Source organism: Neophocaena asiaeorientalis, unplaced genomic scaffold (assembly GCF_003031525.2).
Source record: "Neophocaena asiaeorientalis asiaeorientalis breed wild unplaced genomic scaffold, Neophocaena_asiaeorientalis_V1.1 scaffold197, whole genome shotgun sequence".
Taxonomy (NCBI): domain Eukaryota; kingdom Metazoa; phylum Chordata; class Mammalia; order Artiodactyla; family Phocoenidae; genus Neophocaena; species Neophocaena asiaeorientalis.
The window spans coordinates 5,075,529-5,097,717 of record NW_020174703.1 but is presented as its reverse complement, the minus strand read 5'-3'; the positions used below and the strand labels follow the sequence as shown (position 1 = coordinate 5,097,717).

At 39.7% G+C, this 22,189-nt stretch overlaps 1 protein-coding gene across 1 annotated transcript in view; it reads right to left on the bottom strand.

Annotated features, from left to right (window-relative positions):
- The window catches only part of CMSS1 (cms1 ribosomal small subunit homolog), a 384,701-nt gene extending 364,551 nt beyond the window's left edge, over positions 1–20,150 (bottom strand). Inside the window, exon 1 of the mRNA XM_024759251.1 lies at positions 19,975–20,150. Coding sequence (XP_024615019.1) covers positions 19,975–20,038 — 64 coding nt within the window. The 5' untranslated portion in view covers positions 20,039–20,150. The remainder of the gene's footprint in view (positions 1–19,974) is intronic.
- Positions 20,151–22,189: the final 2,039 nt, after the last annotated feature.

Genomic DNA, 22,189 nt, shown 5'->3' with positions numbered 1-22,189 from the left:
CTTGGGATAGAGAGAAGACAAAAGGCTTTCCAGGAGATGCTCAGCGCAGAGGTATGGAGGCAGGCAGGAGAGCAGAAAACCAGCATTCAAGGAGCAGTGAGCAATGCAGTGTAGCTGATGTTGAGATAGCTGGGGCAGGGGTAAGGTGCAAAGGGCACGTATTGTCAGACCGCAAAGGGCCTTTAATACCGTGCTAGGGAGCACTCTGTCCTCAAAGGTTTCTGGGCAGTGAGATAAGAGAAAACTAATCCTTTATACACTGTTATTTTATTTCATAATAACCCTATAAAGTGGGTATCATCACAATTTTAAAGATTAAAAAAATGTAAATTCTGAGAGGTAAAGAAAATTGTTCCAGGTGGCTCTGTTTGTATGACAAAAAAGAGACATGAACACAGGTCTAATTCCATTGTCCCATGGCAACATACTGAGAAGCTACCTCAGTGCAAGGAGGGGAGCAAAATAAATTGTACCTAATGCTCTCCACTGCCCAGGAACACAGACAGGGCGCCTAACATTACCTGCCTGCGGTCTGCCTCAGAAGCCTGCCGCTTTGGCCAGAACACTCGGAACACCCCTACGTATGCCTCCTCCCCATTGCTCTACCTGGACAGAATTCTCTTCTCTCATCAAGTGATCTACACTGAAAGGTCTGGCTCAAGCCTTACTTCTTCTGAAGCCTACCAGGATCACCACAGACGAGAGTGTCAATCTGCCTCCCCTTTCAACTCCTCCGTCTCCAGGCCACTGTTAGGTTAACAAGAGACAATGAACATGAAAGGCCAAGCCCCACACAAATAAGCAGGCATGGGGAAGATTCACCTGGGGATGGTGCAGTGGTTAAGAGACAGAAGAAAGCAAGACCAAGGAGAGGTACAAGTCCTCATTGTCAGCGAGCACTAAAGCTGCAGTCCAAGTCCACTCTATCTGAAAGCAGGAGTCTATGAGCAAAGGCACAAATTCTAGGCATGAAGAATGAGTTTGGACAGGCTATCAACATGTGAAGAACAGAGGTACCTGATCGGCCTCAGAGATGGCTGGAGTGAAAAGCATCAGAAGTAAGTGAAAATGATCCATAGAAACAGCATCACAAGCATGCACATCAAAGCTTATAAGTAGGTGGCCACCTTGACAGTCCTGACAGTGATCAAAAGCCTCCAGAAAAGGCAATTTAGGGATCAAGGTTTAGCCATCAAAAAGACAAGCACCACCAGCTTAGCCTAGAGGTGGTGGAACTTCTGCCTTTGCAGAACCCTTGAAAATCTTCCTGGGATGGTATACCCTAATTCAGGGTTTCCATTTCTCAAGCAACATCATGACTTATAAGGAAAGACTTATGGTCCCAAAATCACTAAAAAAAAAAAAAAAAGCATTGTATATTTTTTGAGCTCAGAGGGAGAAGTGTTAGGGTTCATCCTTGTCAGTCTCTAAATTCTGCTTCCAATTCAGGATTAAATGACTGTAAACCAAGGGAGCATCACAAATAAAATTGCCATTTTAGAGGAAAATCTTCAAATTGGTCTCCAATTATCTCTCATAACAATTAAGTGCGTATAAAAACCAGCTTCAATGCGGCCAGTCAAAGCAATTCCCCAAGAATTACTATCCTTTACCATTAGAGAGTTGGCTGTTTTTTTCCCTTCTCTTTAAAAAAAAAAGAGCTACTCCTTTTCTGTTCTTTGCCTTTTAATTGTGTTCTTGCCTGAATTCACTGATATCAGTCAGTTTTGAGGCCTCAGAAAAGTATCATTTTATAGAAAGAGGAGTTAACTAAAAACTGCAATAGATCCCCAAAGAGTCCATAACATAAGAAACATTTAAACACCTGACAGTCCCTTCAGGGCAGCGGGGATTACTCTGAGAAGGATAATATCTCTCATAGTGACAGACATAAGCAGCACAATTTTTTTATATAAAACTTTTTATTCTGATTATAACAATAGTACGTATTTATTACAAAAATTTCGGAAAATATAAATGCTGCCAGAGCCGCTGACTTCAGCTTCTAAGAAGGGTAATAAGAGGATTAGGGAGAACAATGGACAACTACTACTATTTTTTTAGGTCATCCTATCAACTATGGCCCTATTCCAGGCATTCTCAGACTACCAATGAGGAAGGAAATGTGCTATACGGGGACCATCCTGTAATTACTGATCGCCCCTGTGCTAAGGAGTGGCAGATCCCCCTACAGAGTGTGAGTTTATGTAATCTGTTCAGCCCAGACACAATGGCCCAGGGGACAGCCTGGTCACTGCGGGAGAGAGGCAGAATTTCTTTCCCCCCAGCTAGCCAATCAGTGCCTGGAAAATGGTTCAATCACTGTGCATTGTTCAAGTACTGGAAAGAAATGCCTCCTCAGAGGGCTGCTCTCAGAACTAGTTACACTCTTATCAGTTATTAAGATAGGCAGCCTTGTAGAGGGAATGTGGGCACAGGATAGGACCCAACAAAACTCACCTCTCAGGCTCTGGGAAAAGGATATAGAAGTACCCATGATGGGAGAAGAAAAAAGGGGCAGATGAGGAGGAATTACGTTTTCTACCTGGGCTGTCTCAGCTACTTGAATGGTATCAACAATTTTTCTATGATGATTCTCAAAGCAACAACTCCAAGTTTTCAGTGCCTACCAAACAGTTCCACGTGTGGAAGGTCCAACTACACTTCACACTTGGCATGTGCCCCCACCCCAGTGCACTGTCACTCTTGGATTGCTTTGTCTCACTTCTGGTGATGGTCTAGCACCTTCTCTGTCACCCAGGGTCAAAATTTGGGTCCCATTCTCCACTTCTCTTCTCATCCCCCAGATCCAGTCAGCCACTCTGCCCCGGTATTTCTTCCTCTGCCCTCCCCCTTTTATTTGTGCTAGTACTCCCCAAATCCATACCTCAGTACAGATGCTACTGTAAAATAGTAGCATCTCTAATCCCTCACCTCTAATCCAACCTTCACTTGTATTGCTGGTGATCCTTCTACAACACTGTCCTGATCATGGCAATTCTTCAGTCCCTCCCCTAAAAGCAGCACTTACTTAGCACTTATATTACCGAGTGCCCCAAATCCAAACCTTCTATCAGACCTCCACCTCCCACCTCATCTCCTTTTGAAACCCTGGACATAATCTGCACCCTCACCAGGACACAGTACTCACCATCCTCTTACACACTAGCAGGACTTCTAGCCCTATACCTTTACTCATGCTGTTCCTAGGGCAGTAATGCTCTTCTCTCTTTGTCCCTTGTATTGAAATCTTACTCCTACCTCAAGTGCCAATTCCTCTAGAAATCTCTTTATTTTTCTGAATCTTCCTCTGAGTTTCCAAAACACTTCTGTTTGTACTTTTATTACAGCACTTCATTTTGCCTCGTTATAATCGTTTGTTACCCCTCCTATACTATAATCTCTTGAGAGCAAGAATCAGCTGTCATTTAGTTTTGAAACTCTTATATCAATGTTTCTCAAAATGCAGTCACTGATCACATTTATCAGAATTACCAAGGACTCCACAGATTTCTACATACCCACACCTATGAAATCTAGTTCAGGGAATCTGCATCTTAACAAGCTGCCTGGGTCATTCTTGGGTTTATAAAGTTTAAGAACCACTGTCCTACCTTATCCAGGACTTAAATACGGCTGGTAATAGGTGCTCAACAAAGGTGCGCAGGTCTAACAACATACCTGGTGGCCACAGTTGGCTCGCATTTGTTCTTTTCATAGAATCATTGAATGTCAAGGTCAAAGGGCTTTATAGTTGGTATAACTGCATTGTTTTTTGAATAATTAAAAGATAGAAAAAGACAGGAAAGACTAGAAAAAAAAATGTTTTCAAGTGAACTCTAAAACAGAAAGACAATGAATAGACTAAGTAGGATAAGGAGGGAAAAGGATGTGAAAGTACTTTTTTGGGCCAGAGGTGGTTAGAAACACAGCCCAGTAATTGACACTGCTTGGTCAGCTGCCGCAACTGCTATGCTTAGCAACATGTCTCCAATAATTAATTGGAGAGATGGGAGAACAAGGGATAAAGCAGAAAAACAAGAAAGGTAAAATAAACAAGAAGATAAGTTATGATTATGATCAAGAAATAAGCACCTTAAGAACAGATATAAGGAAAAAGACAAAGATAATAATGTTGACATTAGTAACAACTAACACAGACTTGACACTTCAGATGTGCCAGGGACTTTCCTACACAATATCTCTACCAACTAAGGAACTTGCAAGTAGGCAGTCTAATCCCCAAATAAGGGTTACAGATGAGGAAACTAAGGTCTGGACAGGCTAACTGGCCTGCTCAAGGACACACAGCTAGGTGGTGCCAGAACCAGAGTGGGGACCCACCCAGGTCTATCTGGCTCCATAGCCAGTGCTCTAGCCACTAATCCAAAGCTGTTGCAAAATATAAGCTGGCGAATGATTTTTAAAAATTACATGGGTGCAAATGAGGGAATGAGAAAGAGAGGAGTGGGTACCAAAACAGAAGAAGAAAAAAAGCTGAGGTGAAAAACCTGACAGATGAATAAAAAGAAAGGGAATAAACAAAACTGTTCAAGGTTAATATATTTTAACATTCTATTTCTACATGTGATGCTATGTGTCTGGGCACAAAATGGAAGCAACTAGGTTAGGAAGGATTTTTGAAAACTGTATTTCAATGCTTATTCTTGGATTGCCCTCACTGCCCATGGTGTAATTACTACAGAGAGATTGGGAGGTGACTAGGTACAACCACAAACCATGTTACATTATAAACTACAGGCATCAATTTCCTCTAGCCTTCACCTCAGAAACTGGACAACTCTTAAATACAAATCATAGCACTGTAGCTCTATTTAAAACCAAATGTTCTCTCACAAGAGGTTAGTAAGAATAAGCTAATGAAACTACAGAGTTTCCTTTTGAAGGACCCCCTGCCACATAAAACTGTAAAATCTTTAGTGATAAAGTTTTATTGTATAATGAGGAAGTTCTGAGAAGATCAAGAGAAAAAAGCCAAAGCAGCATATGAAACTCTAGGCTATCTGCCAGATTCATTACCTGTTGTTTCCTTTAAAAAAATAAAAAAATTAATAAATTAGCAGTGATTTACCAAATAATACAAAAGACAAAAGAAGACAATAATATTTCAAAGATTTTTTTCCTCAATTTAGCATTTCCTCCTTTTCATCACCATATCCATCATCATTACTTATGTACTTTCCCATTAAACAGAGAAAAACAAAAATACAAAGCACTGCTATTCTGATAACACACAGCCTTGACCAAGCATTCCACAGCTGGGTCCCTAAGGGAGTCAGGCAGCCCTGAATCCGCCCCCTCCCTGCACCACCCCAATGACCACAAATGAAAATGACCCACCGTCTTTGGGAGCCTTGAGCCTTTCGACCCCTAGAGCTAAAGGTGTAATGAGAGGCCCTGCAGTCCCTGAAGTCAGGAACATTCCTGAGGGAACACAGCTTTCTTACACAATATGTTGCCAATACATCTCCAAAAAGGTTCAAAGCACTTACAAAATTAATCTCATTTAGAGAAAAGGAAACATCCTGACTCCAACTGTATAACTAGGATCTGACAGCTTCCTCATTAAATGCTGATATTGTTCTGATGTTTGCCCTCCATGATAACGTGAAGGAGCACAAGGATCAAGTAGAAACTGGGTTATAGAATTAAGATTTTGAATAAAACATTTTCACCTCTCTATAATTCTTTTGGTCACTAAGGCTCACTGACATCTAATGACTTGCTATAACCACAGAGTCTCACAGATAGCTCCGCTTCTTTTAAGAACCTATAGACCAAACAAGCCAACGTTTAAAGAATTTAATGAATACTCCTTTTCTCTCTATTGTTCCCTAAATAAAAGCAAGGCCTTTGCCTCAATAAACTCATCATCTTTCAGACCTGTAATCCATTCCAAATCCCAATCTCCATGTTGAACTGAGTTAAACATTAAGAACAAAACAAAACAAACAAACAAAAAAACCCCAAAAAACTTTTCTTCTATGAATGAGCTTTCCAACATGCTTAATCTCCTCCAAGACATCTGCTTTCTGATGAAACCCAGGAGCCTCCAACTCTTGAGTAGAACATTCACTGTGTGGTCTTAAAAGAGGCATATGCACGGATTCCTCTTGCAATATGCACTCCAAATTTGGATAAAACTTTCTTGGAACTATTTGACATAGTGTTCTAAAAAATGATCCAAGAGATGACACATTTTAAAGCTCTATACCTCATTTGCTGAAACATGTCCAAGTATAAAATTCATAGAAGAAAACAAAAATAGCATCATTTTTTCCCAAAGATTTGAGAATGACATTTAGAGTTGTCCTAATAATATAACTAGCCTTTGCTGCCATCTAGAGGTAAAAACTATGTAGTGACATCAAGAGTTATCAAGAAAACCAAAATCAACTTGCAGCCATCAATGGTGTAGAAACAATGGGAGCCCAATAACTTTCAGGCAGCTGACCCTACCAATGACCACCATTCCAAGCCATACTGTCTTCACCAACACATATCAGTATAGCTTATAAGAAAAAAGCCCCATCAATATTGTGTTCCATATCAGTTTACTGGACAGATTTCAGTTCTGAATAACCTGTGGTACTCATACCACATTCCTAGACAATCTGAGTCAGTAGATTCTGAGATGGGATCTGGGCATCGCAGTGTTTTAAAAGCCCCACAGGTGGTTCTGATGAGCATCTAGGACCACTGGGCCATGAAACCCTGGCCTTCCACAGTGTTGAACCTCCCACACCCAGGCAGGTCAGAGTTCTGGGTTAGAAAAGACCTTAAAGCTTACATCTAAATGAGCTTCAACTATGGCAGTGTTTATCAAAGTATGTCAGGCTGACCACCTGTATCAGATAAACCACCCTGAGGGTTTATTAAAAATGTGGATTCCTGGGTGCATTCATAGACAAATGAATTACAGTTTCTAGAGGTAAGGCCCAGGAATCTACAATTTAAGTAGGATCCCATCATAGGTTTTTGTACACTAAATAGGACAACCAGTCTAAAGCCTGACAAAGTTAAAGGACCTCACTGAAACCTATCTTGTAAAGGCTATTATTAATGCTGTGGTTACAAGATCAGCTGATTTGAATTATGATTTCAAGTGCAGCTGCTACTTATTCATGGTTTGCACAATACGCAGATGTTCATAGAAATGTCCTGATCTGTGAAGTATTTCCTTCCTTTTTTATGCCTTAATATAACTTAGTGTTGCTTTTTTAAATTGCATACTTATTTTAGAAAATGTGAAGAATATATAAGAAAAATAAAAAGCACTATTACTCCATTACCCAGAGTTAATAAACACTGATAGCACTGGTATATTTTCTCCTAGTATTTTCTCTTCAAATATACATAAAGTATGTATATAGTTTTAAATCCTGCTTTTAACATTTCTGAATAAATACTTTCCCATATCTTGAAAAGCATAATTGTTTAAAGACAGCATGATATTTTCATGTGATTATAGTGTAATATATTTACTCTATCCTGACTGTTAGAGCCTTAAACTGTGTCCAGTTTTCATTGTTATAAATGATGCTAAAACAAAGAGCCTTGCCTACATCTCTGATTATTTCCTGGCAGGAGAATAATATCAGAGTATCAGTATCTCATTTGCTATGTTTAGGATTAAGTATAAAAAAAAATATATCAGGGCTTCCCTGGTGGCACAGTGGTTGAGAGTCCGCCTGCCGATGCAGGGGATGCGGGTTCGTGCCCCTGTCCAGGAAGATCCCACATGCCTCGGAGCGGCTGGGCCCGTGAGCCATGGCCGCTGAGCCTGCGCAGGAGAGGCCACAACAGTGAGAGGCCCGTGTACCGCAAAAAAAAAAAAAAAAAAATGTCAGTAAGAACACTAAAGCCTAAAACGCTCCTAGTGCCTAGGCATAGAGAAGACTGTACCAAAAGAAAGCATATTCCCCATATAGTCTATCCTTTATTGAAAGACTCACATTTTTTAGCCAATTCTGTATAGTGTTTATTTGAAAATCTAAATATGATTGCTATAATAGTTAGGGGGCATTTAAAATAAGTGAATGTTTACATAAAGAGACCAAGGGGCTTTACTGTACTTTATCAGTACAAAAAAAATGTGGAAACAAATTTCTATAGAATGAAAAACAATATAAGAAGGGTTTCCACAAGAACAGTATTAGAATCTATGATGAAAACTATAATGCATTTTTAAAAGATTTCTATTTTTGAGCTCACAGCAAGGAAAGGACGATGCAGCAAAAGAGGGGGAAATCATCATCATCATCATTGTGGATAATGAGAATTACAGTTAGCAGAGACCTTTTCCCATCTCTTTATCAACAAGTATTCTTATCCAAGTATATTTTTCCTAAATAAATGAAAATAAGAGTATATTTCTAAGCAAATATGAAGTAAATCAAGTCTTTACTCTTTCACACTCTACAGCCCACTTTCCCAGTCCAGATCACTCAACCTATCTGTGATTCCTCTCTCAACCCTCATAGGCTAACTGTGGACAAATATTAATACAATTCTACCTCCATAACGTGCCTCCCCTCAACCTAAGTCCTTACTATCCCCCTACTACACACACACTGTCTATAGAATCAGGTACAATTTTCCCTATCTAGCCCCAGTCTACATTCCCATTCTGCTTCTCAAATACAACCTAATTTAAAGTCATTCCATTTCTCAACTGTATCCAACTTCCTACCCCAGGGACATTGCCAAAAGTATTCCTTTACTCTGGAATGCTCTCCCATTCCTGCTGTTAAAAATCCTAAAAGTCTTTGGAGGCCCAAGACAAATGTTACTTTCTCAGCAAAGCTCTCTTAGATCCCTCAGTTGAACTTAACCTTTCTCTGGCAATCTCATTACCCTTTGAGATGAATTTGGGACACTTTTCTTGTTTATCTCCCACTACGCTATGATTGCCAAAAAGCAAGAAACATAACCTATTTATCTTTGTATCTAACATTATCTACACTAGAGGGCCTTGCACACAGCACACACTTAACTCATGTTGGCAGAATTGTTTAACTGAATTTTCTTTCTTCAACCTGACAGTCTGATGTGTCCCTAGAACCTAGTGTTTTCAAAGAAGCCAAAATCTCCAAGCTGACTCTATGTCCTGAACATGTCTGTTTCTCCACCAACTGTACCATTAACCACCTTCTGTTTTTCTGTTTAATTCAAGATCAAGGAGGTATGCAAGCAGAGAATCCCAACACGGATCCCTAAACCAAAATCTACAGGCATTGCTAAGCTTTCCCCTAAAGTTCTCCCAGGGCCTATGGATAAGACTGGCTGTGGGAAGCTACACATCATAAGGACTGTCACCTCAAATACTTTCCTCCACATGGGAGCGAAAAGGTAAGTCATGCAAATGTACTGCCTGGATACATTCACCTACAGAAATATCTGGAAAGCTGGTGTTACTAGTATGGAAGGACAAAGATGAAGGGCCGTCTCTCCAGGAAATGGTGAAAGAGCAAACAGACAGACGGTTGGTTCATTCACAGGTTGCTGGACCTGGTAAATATCATCCTGAAAGAGCAGGACATCTGCAACTACTTTAACTATATATGTATATGCATATACACACAATCACAGGCCCAGACACACACCCCAAATCCTCCCAACTCATCATCCTACTTGTAATCCAACCCAAAGTTGGACTATCATTAGCCAGGAATAGGACTGAATTCATTAGAACAGTTCAAAAGTTTTCTGGTGAACCCAGAAGTAATTCATTCCACAGAACTTTGCCAAGAAGATGTGGTATCAAGGATTCCTAATCTGCTTCAAGAAAGTCAGATTATTTCCATCAAAATGGCAGGACAATTAAAATCACACTTTAAGTTCTAAAAATATGACTTCTTTATGACCAGGAGGAAAAAAACAAGTGGTACTTCTTAGTTACAAGGAAGAAAGGAACAACAAAAATGAGTAACAGCCGAACACGTCCTTTGTGTGGCCTACCTGATAAATGCTGGTGCAGTGTGCACACTTGGCTGCTGGCACATAGTCTTCTGTCCCACTTTCCCTAGTAAACTGCCCCTCCTGTATATATACAGGCCATGGAATCTCACTGCTAGGCTTGTAAAGCAAACCAGTTTAGATTGGTATCATTGCTTTCTATAGTAATCAGGACATCTGAGAGTCAAAGGTCACTAATACTAAGATCTTTTAGGGAGATATGAATCACAGTCTTGGATGTTTAAAAAAAAGACAATTTATCATCTCAATGGACATTCTTTAATCACATCTGAATCAACACTATTGAAAACTCAGTTGGTTCAAAAAAAAGCTTGGGATCAGCAGACTCAAATTCCAATTCCAGTTTTTCACTCATTTGACACTGAGCTTGGTGTTCATTAGTCTAAGCCTTGAGTTTCTAGTATGTAGAACAGAAAAGCTGAATAATTCTTCAGGTCCCTCCCAGTTCTCATCATCCATGAGTACGTCAACTACGAAAACTGAATTCAACCAGTCATCTACAAGGCGGGGCTCAGTTCCCTGGCAGTAAACTAAAGTAGTCTTTTTCTTCACACTAAAAACTCACTGAATCAAAGGAAACATGTGTCTGTAATTTAGTGTGGATAGAGTAACACAATGATATTTTAAGACAAATAAGGCATTTTTGACATGGGAGACAGTTGTATCTCACAAAGCTTCAGTCAGAAAAAATAAATACATTCTACGAAGAGCACGACCCAAGGTTTTCTGTGATTCGGCACTAAGAACTGGATGCATGATCCTGGAGGAAATCCTGCTGGTTAAGGACAGTGCTTTAGCTGGCTGTCCTGGGATGAAGTCAGCAGAGCAGGAGCAAAGGAACTGCCATTCTTTGCATTCATCCAGCCAAGCCCAATTCAACGCATTGATGTCACTATACATCAAAGTGTATGGGGTGAAGCAATTTCAAGGAGGAGGAGAAGGAGCTGGAAGCCTGGGGAGCATTGAGCTATACAAGCCAAAGAGAGGGATGATCAGGAAATGGCACAGGGAGAAGGTGAGGAGGTTGGGTGAATTAAAAACCCGAAGTGGAAAAGTCTAAGTTAAAGGAAAGCAGTAAGAGAATGGAAGGAGTGGACTACAAAAAAAGATGATGACCCTCTGACATGAAAATGATACAAGAGAGACGGTTCAGAAGGAAGTGCAGGGCAGTAACGGGTGGATGGTGCAGTGGGAAAATGTGTAGGGGGCTTAGGGCTATGCCTGACATTAACAGGTAATATTCAGCGAACAGAGAATGAGTGAATGAGGGAGAGAAGGGCCATTCAGTCAAGACATAAGTGAGAAAAGGTGCTAAGAGATCGCAATGGTATATGATAGGGTCAGGAAAAGCAGATATGCTGGGTAACATTCAACACTGATAATTATGCTAATGCAAAGGAAAAACACTGAACCTCCTAGGGTGGAACCCAAATAGACTGAAGAAAACCACGAAACAAAACAGGAAAAACAAGCACCAACAGTACTCCTAGAAAGACTCAATACCCTGGGAATGTTTTACCTTGAAGATGAACACAAAATATATTTTACGTTAGAGGTTTCAAAATTGTTTTCTGTTATGTTAAGAGACTCCCTAAAGTACATTTTCATGCCAAGCTGGCATAAGTTCAAGAACAAGCAAGATAAGAAAGACAAGATATTGTACAAATAACTAAAAAAAGGATAGGAAAATAGCTACACTTCTATGGAAAGCAGCAGAAACCTATCTTTAAATGGTAACACAGTTCTAATCCCATTGAGACAAAAGTGTTTAAAATAACACAATCTACCCTAACAAAAACTATGCTTATTTTAAAGCAATATGTAGTGCAATAAAAATGCATAAACAACTTAGACCTGGGATAAGTTCAACAAAATGGTGTTTGACCTATATAAAGAATTCTGCCTCCTGAACATAATCTGGTTTCTGCAGAAATGTGATTCCTCCAAAGATAAAAATAAAAGAAGCTGTCCTAATAATTCTATAGTGATTTTATTAAGTTAAATTTTTAAAAGGAAGCAGATAAAAATCCAAGTGAGCAAAAACACATTCAAATTGTAACAAAAATTTTAATTTTTGTATGATTTTGTATGCTGGAGTCTTTCCTCAGCTGTTCATTTATTTAGCTTCAATGATTTCTGAACTAATCTCCTTGCAACTTTTTAGAATAAAGTATCTGATTGCAACAGGAAAGTGACTGATCTCACACATAACTGATAATTCTGGACTGAGTAATGGAGTAACTGATGTAATGGAGTAATTCTCTCTGGGATGTGTTTCAAATTCCTGCTTTTGAGGACATGTGACATAACTCTTGGGGTCTGACACTGAGTCTGGGGCAGGGGTCTATAAATGTAAAGACCCCACAGGCCAAATTCAGCCCACTGTCTTTTTGTATGTCCTGCAAGTTAAGAATAGTTTTTACATCTTTAAATAGAAAAAAAAAATCAAAAGAAGAATATTTTGTGAGATGAAAATTACATGAAATTCAAATTCCATTGTCTATAGATAAAGTTCTATTGGAACACAGCCACATTCATTTGTTTACATATTTATTATCTGATCATTTCTTATGCTACAATAGCAGAGTTGAGTAGCTGTGACATTGGCCAACAAAGCCTAAAATATTTACTACCTGGCCTTTTACAAAAAACGTTTCCTGACCTCTGGTCTAGTGTGAACTAGACTAACAAGGAGCTCAAGAGCTTAAGAGCTTAATCAACTAATTTTTTTTTTTTTTTTTTGCGGTACATGGGCCTCTCACTGCCGCGGCCCCTCCCGCTGCGGAGCACAGGCTCCGGACGCGCAGGCCCAGCGGCCATGGCTCACAGGCCCAGCCGCTCCGCGGCAAGTGGGATCCTCCCGGACCGGGGCATGAACCCGTGTCCCCTGCATCGGCAGGCAGACTCTCAACCACTGCGCCACCAGGGAAGCCCCTTAATCAACTAATTTTTAAAAGCAATGCTAGCAATTTAAGAATGCAATTAAGAATTCTATGAAAGCTGATGAAAATGGGGAAACTATATTTCAAGCTGATTGTGAGATATTTAGTAAAATGTATACTTTTATGAAAGCCCTAAAGTGTTCAACTAAAGAACATCAGATGAGAAAGGATTTGTGCCACAAAATAATGTAATGTGTTAATGTTGAATCTGAGGGGGAAATGGAACTATTTCTAGGCCTTCCAAATTCCTGGTATTTTCTAAGACAGCAGAGCTACTGTACATGCTATTTAAAGAAAGATGTATAAATTTGTACCTTTAAAGGTTCATAATTGTTGTCAAGAACCACTTGTTTAATCATTTGCAAGAATTATAGAAATTGTATAAAGTAAAGTAAAACTTGGTCTTTGTTACACAGTCTTCAAGTACAGAACAAAAATGTTGCACCTATCCCTCTCTTCTTTCCTTCTTCTCACCTTTTAAAATTTATCCTACCTGTTTTTTGCCCTTAAGCATGTCTTAAAAGAATATCATTTGCATTTTGATGAACCACATCAATGTATAAAGTCCATAAACAGATTATGTTTTTCCCTCTAACTCCATTACAATGTTTAAAAGAGAGCCAAGCATGAGAGTTCAATAAATGATTTTGAAAACAACATGCTCTGAAGTTGATCCTCTGTTGTATGTTATCAACAACTACTGTAAATATTCCAAGTCTGAATTTTATATGTAGAGGCAATGCTTTACAACATCTACTACTCATGGCTGCCTATAGATGTGAGAAAAGGAAACTCTGGTGTGAAAAAAGGAAAAAAAAACCCAAAACTTATTCAGGTTTAAAAAATCCAAGGTGTTCCCCAACTTCACCGTTTCCAGAAGGAATTCAGCATAGATAAAGTGATGTGATTTTTAAGGATAAAATGATATTACAACAAAAATATTTACAATGCTTACATCAGCAATCTCAAAAATGAACAATCACACTGATCCTAGGTGACAAAAGCTGTCACCAGTAGGAATTATCAGCTCATTTACAAAGCAAAAGACTGCTGCTCTTTCAAATATATAATTTCAAAACTAAACCCAAATATGGTTAGAATAAAATGATAGTAAACACAGTTATAAAACACAGATTTCTAATGTATTTTTAGAAAAAGAAAAGCAACATCTGCCAAGTCCGTCAAAAGCCTAAGCAGGATTTTGACAACTCTTCCAGTGGACCAAGTTTCTTTAGACGCAGAAGTCCTATGTTAAAGTCTCCAAGATGTGGCTGTGAAATATTAACAATTAATTACTTAACGAACAAATCCTTAATGAGTGCCTTCTAAGTACCCAGATACTACTATAGGCCCAAAGGATACAGCAAAGAACAAGATAAACAAATCTCCGCTCATATGGTGCTTACATATTAGTGTGGGGAGACTGTAATAATTTAATAAGGAAAATAATAGTTGGTGATAAGTGCTCTGATGAGAAATACTGCAACATGATAATGTAAGTAGATAGCTACTCTACACTTGCTGAACAGGAACTTAGGTGTGTTTGAACTTAGGTTTTAATGTCAAGAAAAGGCCAACCATTCAAAATTCAGAAGGACAGCCCAGAAAGGAAAAGGAACAGCTATTACAAAAGGCTAAGACAAAATGAGCTTGGCCTGTTGAGGCACCCAATGAAGGCTGGTGTGGCTGGGACAGCATAAACTAGAGGGGAGTCCGTATGTTCCAGCAGATACCAACCATGGTAAGCAATCTAGGTTTTATTCTGTGTGTTGGAGGGAAGCCAGTGACAGGTTTAAGCAGGAATGTGATCTGATCGATCAATTTGTCTGCTGACTGAAGCACAGAGGGACAAGATGGAAATTGGGAGCCCTGTTAGAAGTTTACCGCAGAGATTTAGGCAAGAAGATGGCAGCATGTACTCTGATGGCATGAACAAAAAAAAACAAACAAGCAAAAATAAAAAAGGAAAAAAGATTCAGGATATGTTTTGGAGGCAGAGACAAAACTTGATAGATCAGATGTAAAGGGTGAAGGAACTAAATAAATGAATAAATCAGAACATGCCTAGGCCTTTGTGAAATTGGGCAGTTGGTGATTTAATTTACTGAGATAGGGAAGTCTGGAGAAAAAGCAGATTTGGGGAAAAATTCAGGAGTTGGGCCTCATTTACATTTGACATTCTCATCAAATAAGTATAGACATCAAGAAGACAGCCAGGTATGTGAGCCTTGAGCTCTAGGACCACGTATGAGTTCCTGGGAAGAGATTGTTCTCAAAGTCCAATGGTACAACCTGCTTATTTGTATCTCAGAGTAATCAGCGTTCTTTAGAAGAGTACACTTTGGGAGACTAAGGGTTAATAGACAATTTGATAACAATGATGTATCTAAACAAAAGGTTTATAAAGTATGAGCCTCTTTAAACTGATAAAGGATTATTATTTTAGAGATGAGATGCTTATCATTGATAATTAGAATAATTAACTTTGAGAAATTTAAGTACACAGACTGGTTTCTGACTGCCTGTCTATGAATCTCAGCCTCTCTACTTACCAACTGAATAACACTGGGCAAATCACTAAACCACTTGGTGCCTCAATTTCCTCATCTAAAAAATGGAGATAACTGTACCTACATCATGGTATACTTATAAAGATTAAATGAACCAGTACATGTAAAGCAATCAAAAAAGTATCTGGCACAGAGTGACCACTTAACAAATGCAAATTAGTATCGTTACCTGCAATTTCCGGGCACTGCACACAGAAGTGTCTTCACACTTCAGTTTTCTAGTTAGATTCTTGGTAAGAGATGGCATCAAAGATTCAGAATAAGCTAGGGGAGCATATGAAAAACCCTCCTCAAAAGAAGTGGAGGCAAAGAGTTTTGCAGATTGCTAAAAACATCCTATTTAAAATAAGCTATAGGGACTTCCCTGGTGGCACAGCATTTAAAAATCCATCTGCCAATGCAGGGGACACGGGAAGATCCCACATGCCGCGGAGCAACTAAGCCCATGCGCCACAACTACTGAGCCTGTGCTCTAGAGCCTGCAAGCCACAACTACTGAAGCCCACGCGCCTGGAGCCCGTGCTCTACAGCAAGAGAAGCCACCACAATGAGAAGCCTGCGCACAGCAATGAAGAGTAGCCCCTACTCACCGCAACTAGAGAAAGCCCATGTGCAGCAACGAAGACCCAACGCAGCCAAAAATAAATAAATAAAATAAATAAATTTATATATAAAAAAGTAAGCAATATATGTGCCGGTAATTCCTAAATTCGTTATCTCCAGCTCCAACCCTGGAGCTCCAGACTCTATACCCAGCTGCCTACTGGACACTTGACTTGGTAATTTAATAGGCATATTATTGGAATAAAAAGGGAAAACAATCGGTGTTCTCTTTAGTAAGTGAATGACCAACTGACCACTTCCAACAGCAGAAACTCTCGGCTCTGCTCCATAAGTCACGAAAACCATAATGTGAATAAACATTCAGCTTCACACTGAGAAAGTGCCCAGTTTGGTCAGCTACATGAAATCTCAGGCATTGCACCTGGTGCATTAGCACTAATGCTTTGCAATTATGATTCTACTGCATGCATTGTTTACTACCATACATGCAGTATTATATATTATTATCAAATAATTTCTTAAGGTAGGCAGGGAATAAGGAAATAAGTGAAATGAAGTGAAACGAAATATTAGATATCATTAGATGATTCCTAGGCTCTGTTGCCTGAGGCATACTGTGCTGTACACACCTCAGCAGAGGAAATTCTCAGTTGTCTTACGCTGGGCCATGACTCCAATCACCACCAATGATGACACCAACAGGGTGACCAGACATCTCAAGTGGACTGCCCCAGCAAAATTCTAAGAGCATGGCCTTCCGCTCTCAAAAGTGTCTAGACTGGATGAGAAATTATATATCTACCTGTGTATACTATCACCAAAAGTCCTGTAAAATGCATTCACTAATTCAGTTAATATCTACCAAACACCAACTAAGTGCCAGGTACCATGTTGGACTCCAGTACAATGCAGGATTCTAATATAGGCATACCTCGGAGATACTTAGGTTCGGTTCCAGACACAATAAAGTGAGTATCACAATAAAGCAAGTCATGAATTTTTTGGTTTCCCAGTGCATATAAAAGTTATGTTTCACTATACTGTACTCGATTAATTGTGTAATAGCATTACATATAAAAAGAGTACATACCTTACTTAAAAAATAATTTATTGCTAAAAAATGCTAACCAATGCAGAGTCACGACAAACCTTTACTTGTTTAAAAAAAAATGCAGTATCTGTGAAGCACAATAAAGTGAAGTGCAATAAAATAAGGAATGCCTGTAGAAAAACGACAGGTTTTGAAAAGCCATAAGGAATGCCTTAAGGAAGCCATAAGATATATGCAAAAAGGGTCATATGTAGATCGAGAGCTTTAGTAAGGGTCTCTGAGTTACATACCTCATCTAAGAAGTCATGAAAACCGCAAAAACATAGTTCAATTCCTTGACAATAGATAGATAGAGAGCTGGATAAATATCATACACAGTGTGTGTCGGTGTTTGGGCATCTCTGTGTTTGTACAGTTTACGCTTAGAAAATGTGCACAAGAATTCATAACCACAGATGTTAAGCCTTTGTTGTAGATAGATATAGACTGCTGAATAAATGACTAAATGCTCCATCACCTCACCACCATAAGCACTAACTGGAAACAGGTAATAAGGAAAGATGTTTACTTTTATAGGCAAGTAGCGTAACACACGACAGGAGTAAAGGCATTACTACAACTATCTTTCCTTTCTCTAACTTAAGGCACTATTTCTCCTCTGACTTTCAAAACAATATATAATTCACATATTTTAGGCTGATCTTTCTCTATTAACATAGGTAGGATCAGAAAACCTGAATTGGTGCAGCTGTGATTTCTTCTGAATTAGAAACATTATTCAGATTATTTAAACAAATCACTGGTAAATAATCAATCAAGCAGATCTCAAGGAAGCTTATACACTCACCTATCTTCAAAGCAGTTAACAAAGCAAAGGCCATTGATAAATTTAATGTTAGCAATTTTCAAACCTCAATCTTACAGCTAGAAGGAACCTAAGAAGTGGGGTGATCCTAGGGACTCCAACATATTTTGATGGGAATCCTGGCAACTTAGATGAAAGAGGCTGTAGCACTTTATAGTTCTAACTAGATTCAACGTTTAAAACTCTTGGTTGGTAAAACCCTTAAAAAGATGATCTCTAAGGATCCCTCACTTCACAGACTATGACACTGAGGACCAGAGAAGCCACACAGTAATAGTGGGAAAAGTGTGACTTTGAAAGTCAGGTGCTCTTGACTAACCTCTTCTCAGATCTCTCCCTTGCTGTGTGTTCCTAAGAACAATTAACTTTTCTGCTTCTCATTTAAATATGAAGGTAATGCTTACTTTTTAGGCATGTTATGAAGATTAAATTAAAACGCTTACCCTTTAAAAATGTTATGAAGATTAAATGAATTCATATTTACGAAAACATCTGGCACATAGTAGATACTCAATACATGTTAATTTCTTTGTTTCCAAAGGGTGACTAACTTGAGAGACACATAGCTGGTGAGGGCAAGAAAGAGGACTAGAACCAAGAATTAAGATCCCCTTCACCACTCCAAAAATTTTTGACTGTTTCTTAATTGGCGTTTATCCTTGAATCATACCATAAAATATAGTTTTTAACACCTCAGTTATGGGGGGCAGGGGCTATTAAAGGAAACGTGAAATACCACAGCCTGCAAAAAAAGGTATTTGTGCCTTCAAGCACAAGCATACATTTGCTAAAAACAAGGCCTCAAAAGAGTCAGAAGTTTAATCAATGAAGTATTATACTGGCAACCTTTTGAAAAATGCCATCTGCTCTGTTTGTATCTGAAGCCTGCCCTTCTGGAAACAATGCTGTAGTACAGCATTGAAACAATGTTCGTTGTTTTCAATGGCTATTTCTCAACTTACATTTCAATACTAATGATTGCAGCAAATATGTATCAACTGTCAATCATGTGCAGGGTCCTGTGGACTCTACAGACATGAATCAGGCTTTGGTTTTACCATAAAAAAATCTTAGAATCTAGTAAAGAAGAGAGGCAGACTCTGAAGAATGATTTTTAAAAAAACAATTGTATATTAAGCCATGAGACTTGAAAAGTTCAAGGCCAGCCTGTGGTGAGGAGTTATTTAACACTATCTACTCAAGGATAAAATATTCACTGCATTGGCAGTAGGTACACGTAGCATAATAAACATTGTCTGAACTGTGTTAACTGAATTCTACTCTCGTTTCTGACACCAACTAGCTATGTGAACGTGTCATGTTATTTGATATCTTTAGGTTTCATGTTCCTCATCTGTCAAATGGGTGAATCCAAGCGGACCTCCAAGTCTCCTTCAGGCTCTAAAAGTCCAAACGATATGATGATGATATGCTGCTGCTGCTGCTAACGACAGCAAGAAAAACTAAAGCTTTTATTTACTGCTCACATATTATGTACCAAGCACTGTGCTAAAGTGCATCATTTGTATTATCTTCACGACAATCTTATGAAATTGGCATTATTACGCTTATTTTACAGATGAGGAAAAGGAGGCTAAACAGTATTAAAAGGCTGGAGTCGCGATTTGAACAGAAGCAGTCTGAACCTAACCCAGGAGTTAACCCTTAACCGCTAAGCCCAAACTCCCTGTCTCCGCGAAAACTGTCTTATCTGTTAAGAAATAAGGACAAACAAAAAACAGCTTGGAAAAGGGTCCTTCCTGACTAGAGGGCAGGTATGAGTTACTGTCACACTTGTCTGTTTCACGTGTTAGTATATCTCTTGCTTCACTTGCTCCGCGACGCTCGCGTGCACCCCACGGCGGTGTGCACTACCGCGGGGCAGAGAGCGGCGACGGCCAGAGGCAGCGCCGGCCCGGGCTGAGGCGCACGGAAGGCTGTGGGGTGGGGGAGGACCCGCAGGAGCGCGGGCAGAGTCGGTACCTGGGCTGCTGGCTGCTCCTGCCGGCTGGGTCTTCCACCACTCGTCTCCAAGATCGTCCGCCATCTCCACGCGGGACTCGACGTGGCCCGACCACCAGGGAGGAGCGGGCACTGGCCGTGACTTGCGCTGCTTCAGAGCAGGGCTGCCGGCGTCGCAGCACGCTCAGCCTCTCCTCAGACACTGTCGCCTCCGCCCCGCGGCGATGACGTCATAACTTCCGCCTTGCCTCCCCGGTAGCTGCGTCTAACTGTTCGCAGTTTCTACATCAGTGCGGATGGGCAGGATCAGTCTGGAGACTTAAAGTAAACCCCACAAAAGCCGAAAGAAAGGAAGACACGTAAGCAGAAAGAGTGTATCATTTTTTTAAGTGCTACCTTTAAAACATTTTGTTTAGGTTTTATTTTTGCCGAATAGATATTATCGAAAGTGGGAGACCAATGCTAAGACAGTTTTCCTCTGTTCAGTTTCAAAGGCCTTGAGTCGCGGGAGAAAACCATAGCACGTGGGTGTGTTTTCGTCTGTGTGTTAGTGTTTGGGCGTCGGTGTGTTTTTACAGTTTGCTCTATAAAAAGACGTGCACAAGTCATGACCATGAATTTTGGACCTTTCTTGTAGATGAGGGTACTGCTCTTTTTATACGATATGAGGAAAGTAAATGTTGACTGGTCCAGAAGGGCTTGCCAACGGACAGACCCGAGAAGTACGGAGAGTTTATAGTCGACTTCCCCGCACTCTCTTCGACTGCGCCCCCCCGCCACACACACACCTGGTTTTGTGAAACAAGGGAAAAAGAAGGGAGCCCGTTGCTGCCCAAGTATAGGTAAGCGACCTACGGTGCTTGTCTCACTCCCTCAAGTGGCAGAGGTGGGCAGGGAAAACCCGCTGGGCGCCGAGGGCTGGGGCCAGCTGTAAACGAGGGCTGGGGCCAGCTGTAAACTAAGTGTGTGGACCATACTTTTCAGGAGAGTCATGAGGTGAAAATCATACGAAAATGCATTAAATACACGTGATGTGCCTGTCACTGTAATTGGAATACTGGCTTAAAGATGAGTAGGATACGACCCCGCCTTCCAGATTTCACCAGCTCAAGTAGAGGAGCTACAACTTGTAAGGATGAAGGTCTAAACTAATGATGACGATACATTCTCAGAAACAACCGGGACTCTTAATCTGATGAGGATAAGATTAGCCAAATGTGAAAATTATCCAAAACCCACCCAACTAATAGGTGGCTTATAAATGCATTACTGATAAGACTTTATCAGTATGTCCTAAACGCTCTAAAAGGGAAGATATTAGCTATATAAATATGCCAAATGTAAAATAATGTGTAATCATTGAAAGTAATGTGTCTTTCATGAGGAAATGTAGATGGCAGAAATTATGGTGGTTGACTGAAAAGTTAGATAAGAAATACCAATGAGGGGGAGGAAGTGCCATGACCAATAAGCATATGAAAAGATGTTCTGTCTCATTATTAATCTGAGAAATACAAAAAAGACTACAATGAGATACTGTTTTTCATTCAGTAAATTGACAAAATTAAGAAGTCTGGCCGTACCAAATTCTGGAGAATATGTGTGTCAGTAGGAACTCTTAAACATTATTGCTGTGAGTGTAAATTGGTATAACCACTTAGAAAAGCAATATGGCAAAATCTTGTAAAGGTCAACATACACACCTTATGATCCAGCAATTTCCACTCCTAACTATATACATTTGGGAAACTCTTGCATATGTGTACCAGGAAATTATAAAAGAATATTCACAGCAGCACTGTTAATAATAGCAAAAATTTGGAAACAACCCAAATGTTTTATATAGGAAAATGGATAACTAAATTACAATATAACCACACAATTAAGCAGAGTAAATGAATGAACATACATAAATAATAACATGGATATACTTTGGAAATATAATGGTTAATTTTAAAAAGCCAAGCAAAAAATAAAAATAAAAAAGCCAAGTCTCAGATACCATTTTGTAAAGTTCAGATACAAAGAAAACTAAAAAAAATTCAGGCAAAAAAATTCATATGTGATTTTAAGGTAAGAGACTGGTAAGCACGAAATTCAGGATGGGGGAATTCCCTGGTGGTCCAGTGATTAGGTCTCCATGCTCTCACTGTGGAGGGCCCAGGTTCAACCCTGGTCGGGGAACTAGAGTCTCACAAGCCTCACAGTGTGGTGAGGCAAAAAAAAAAAAAAAAAA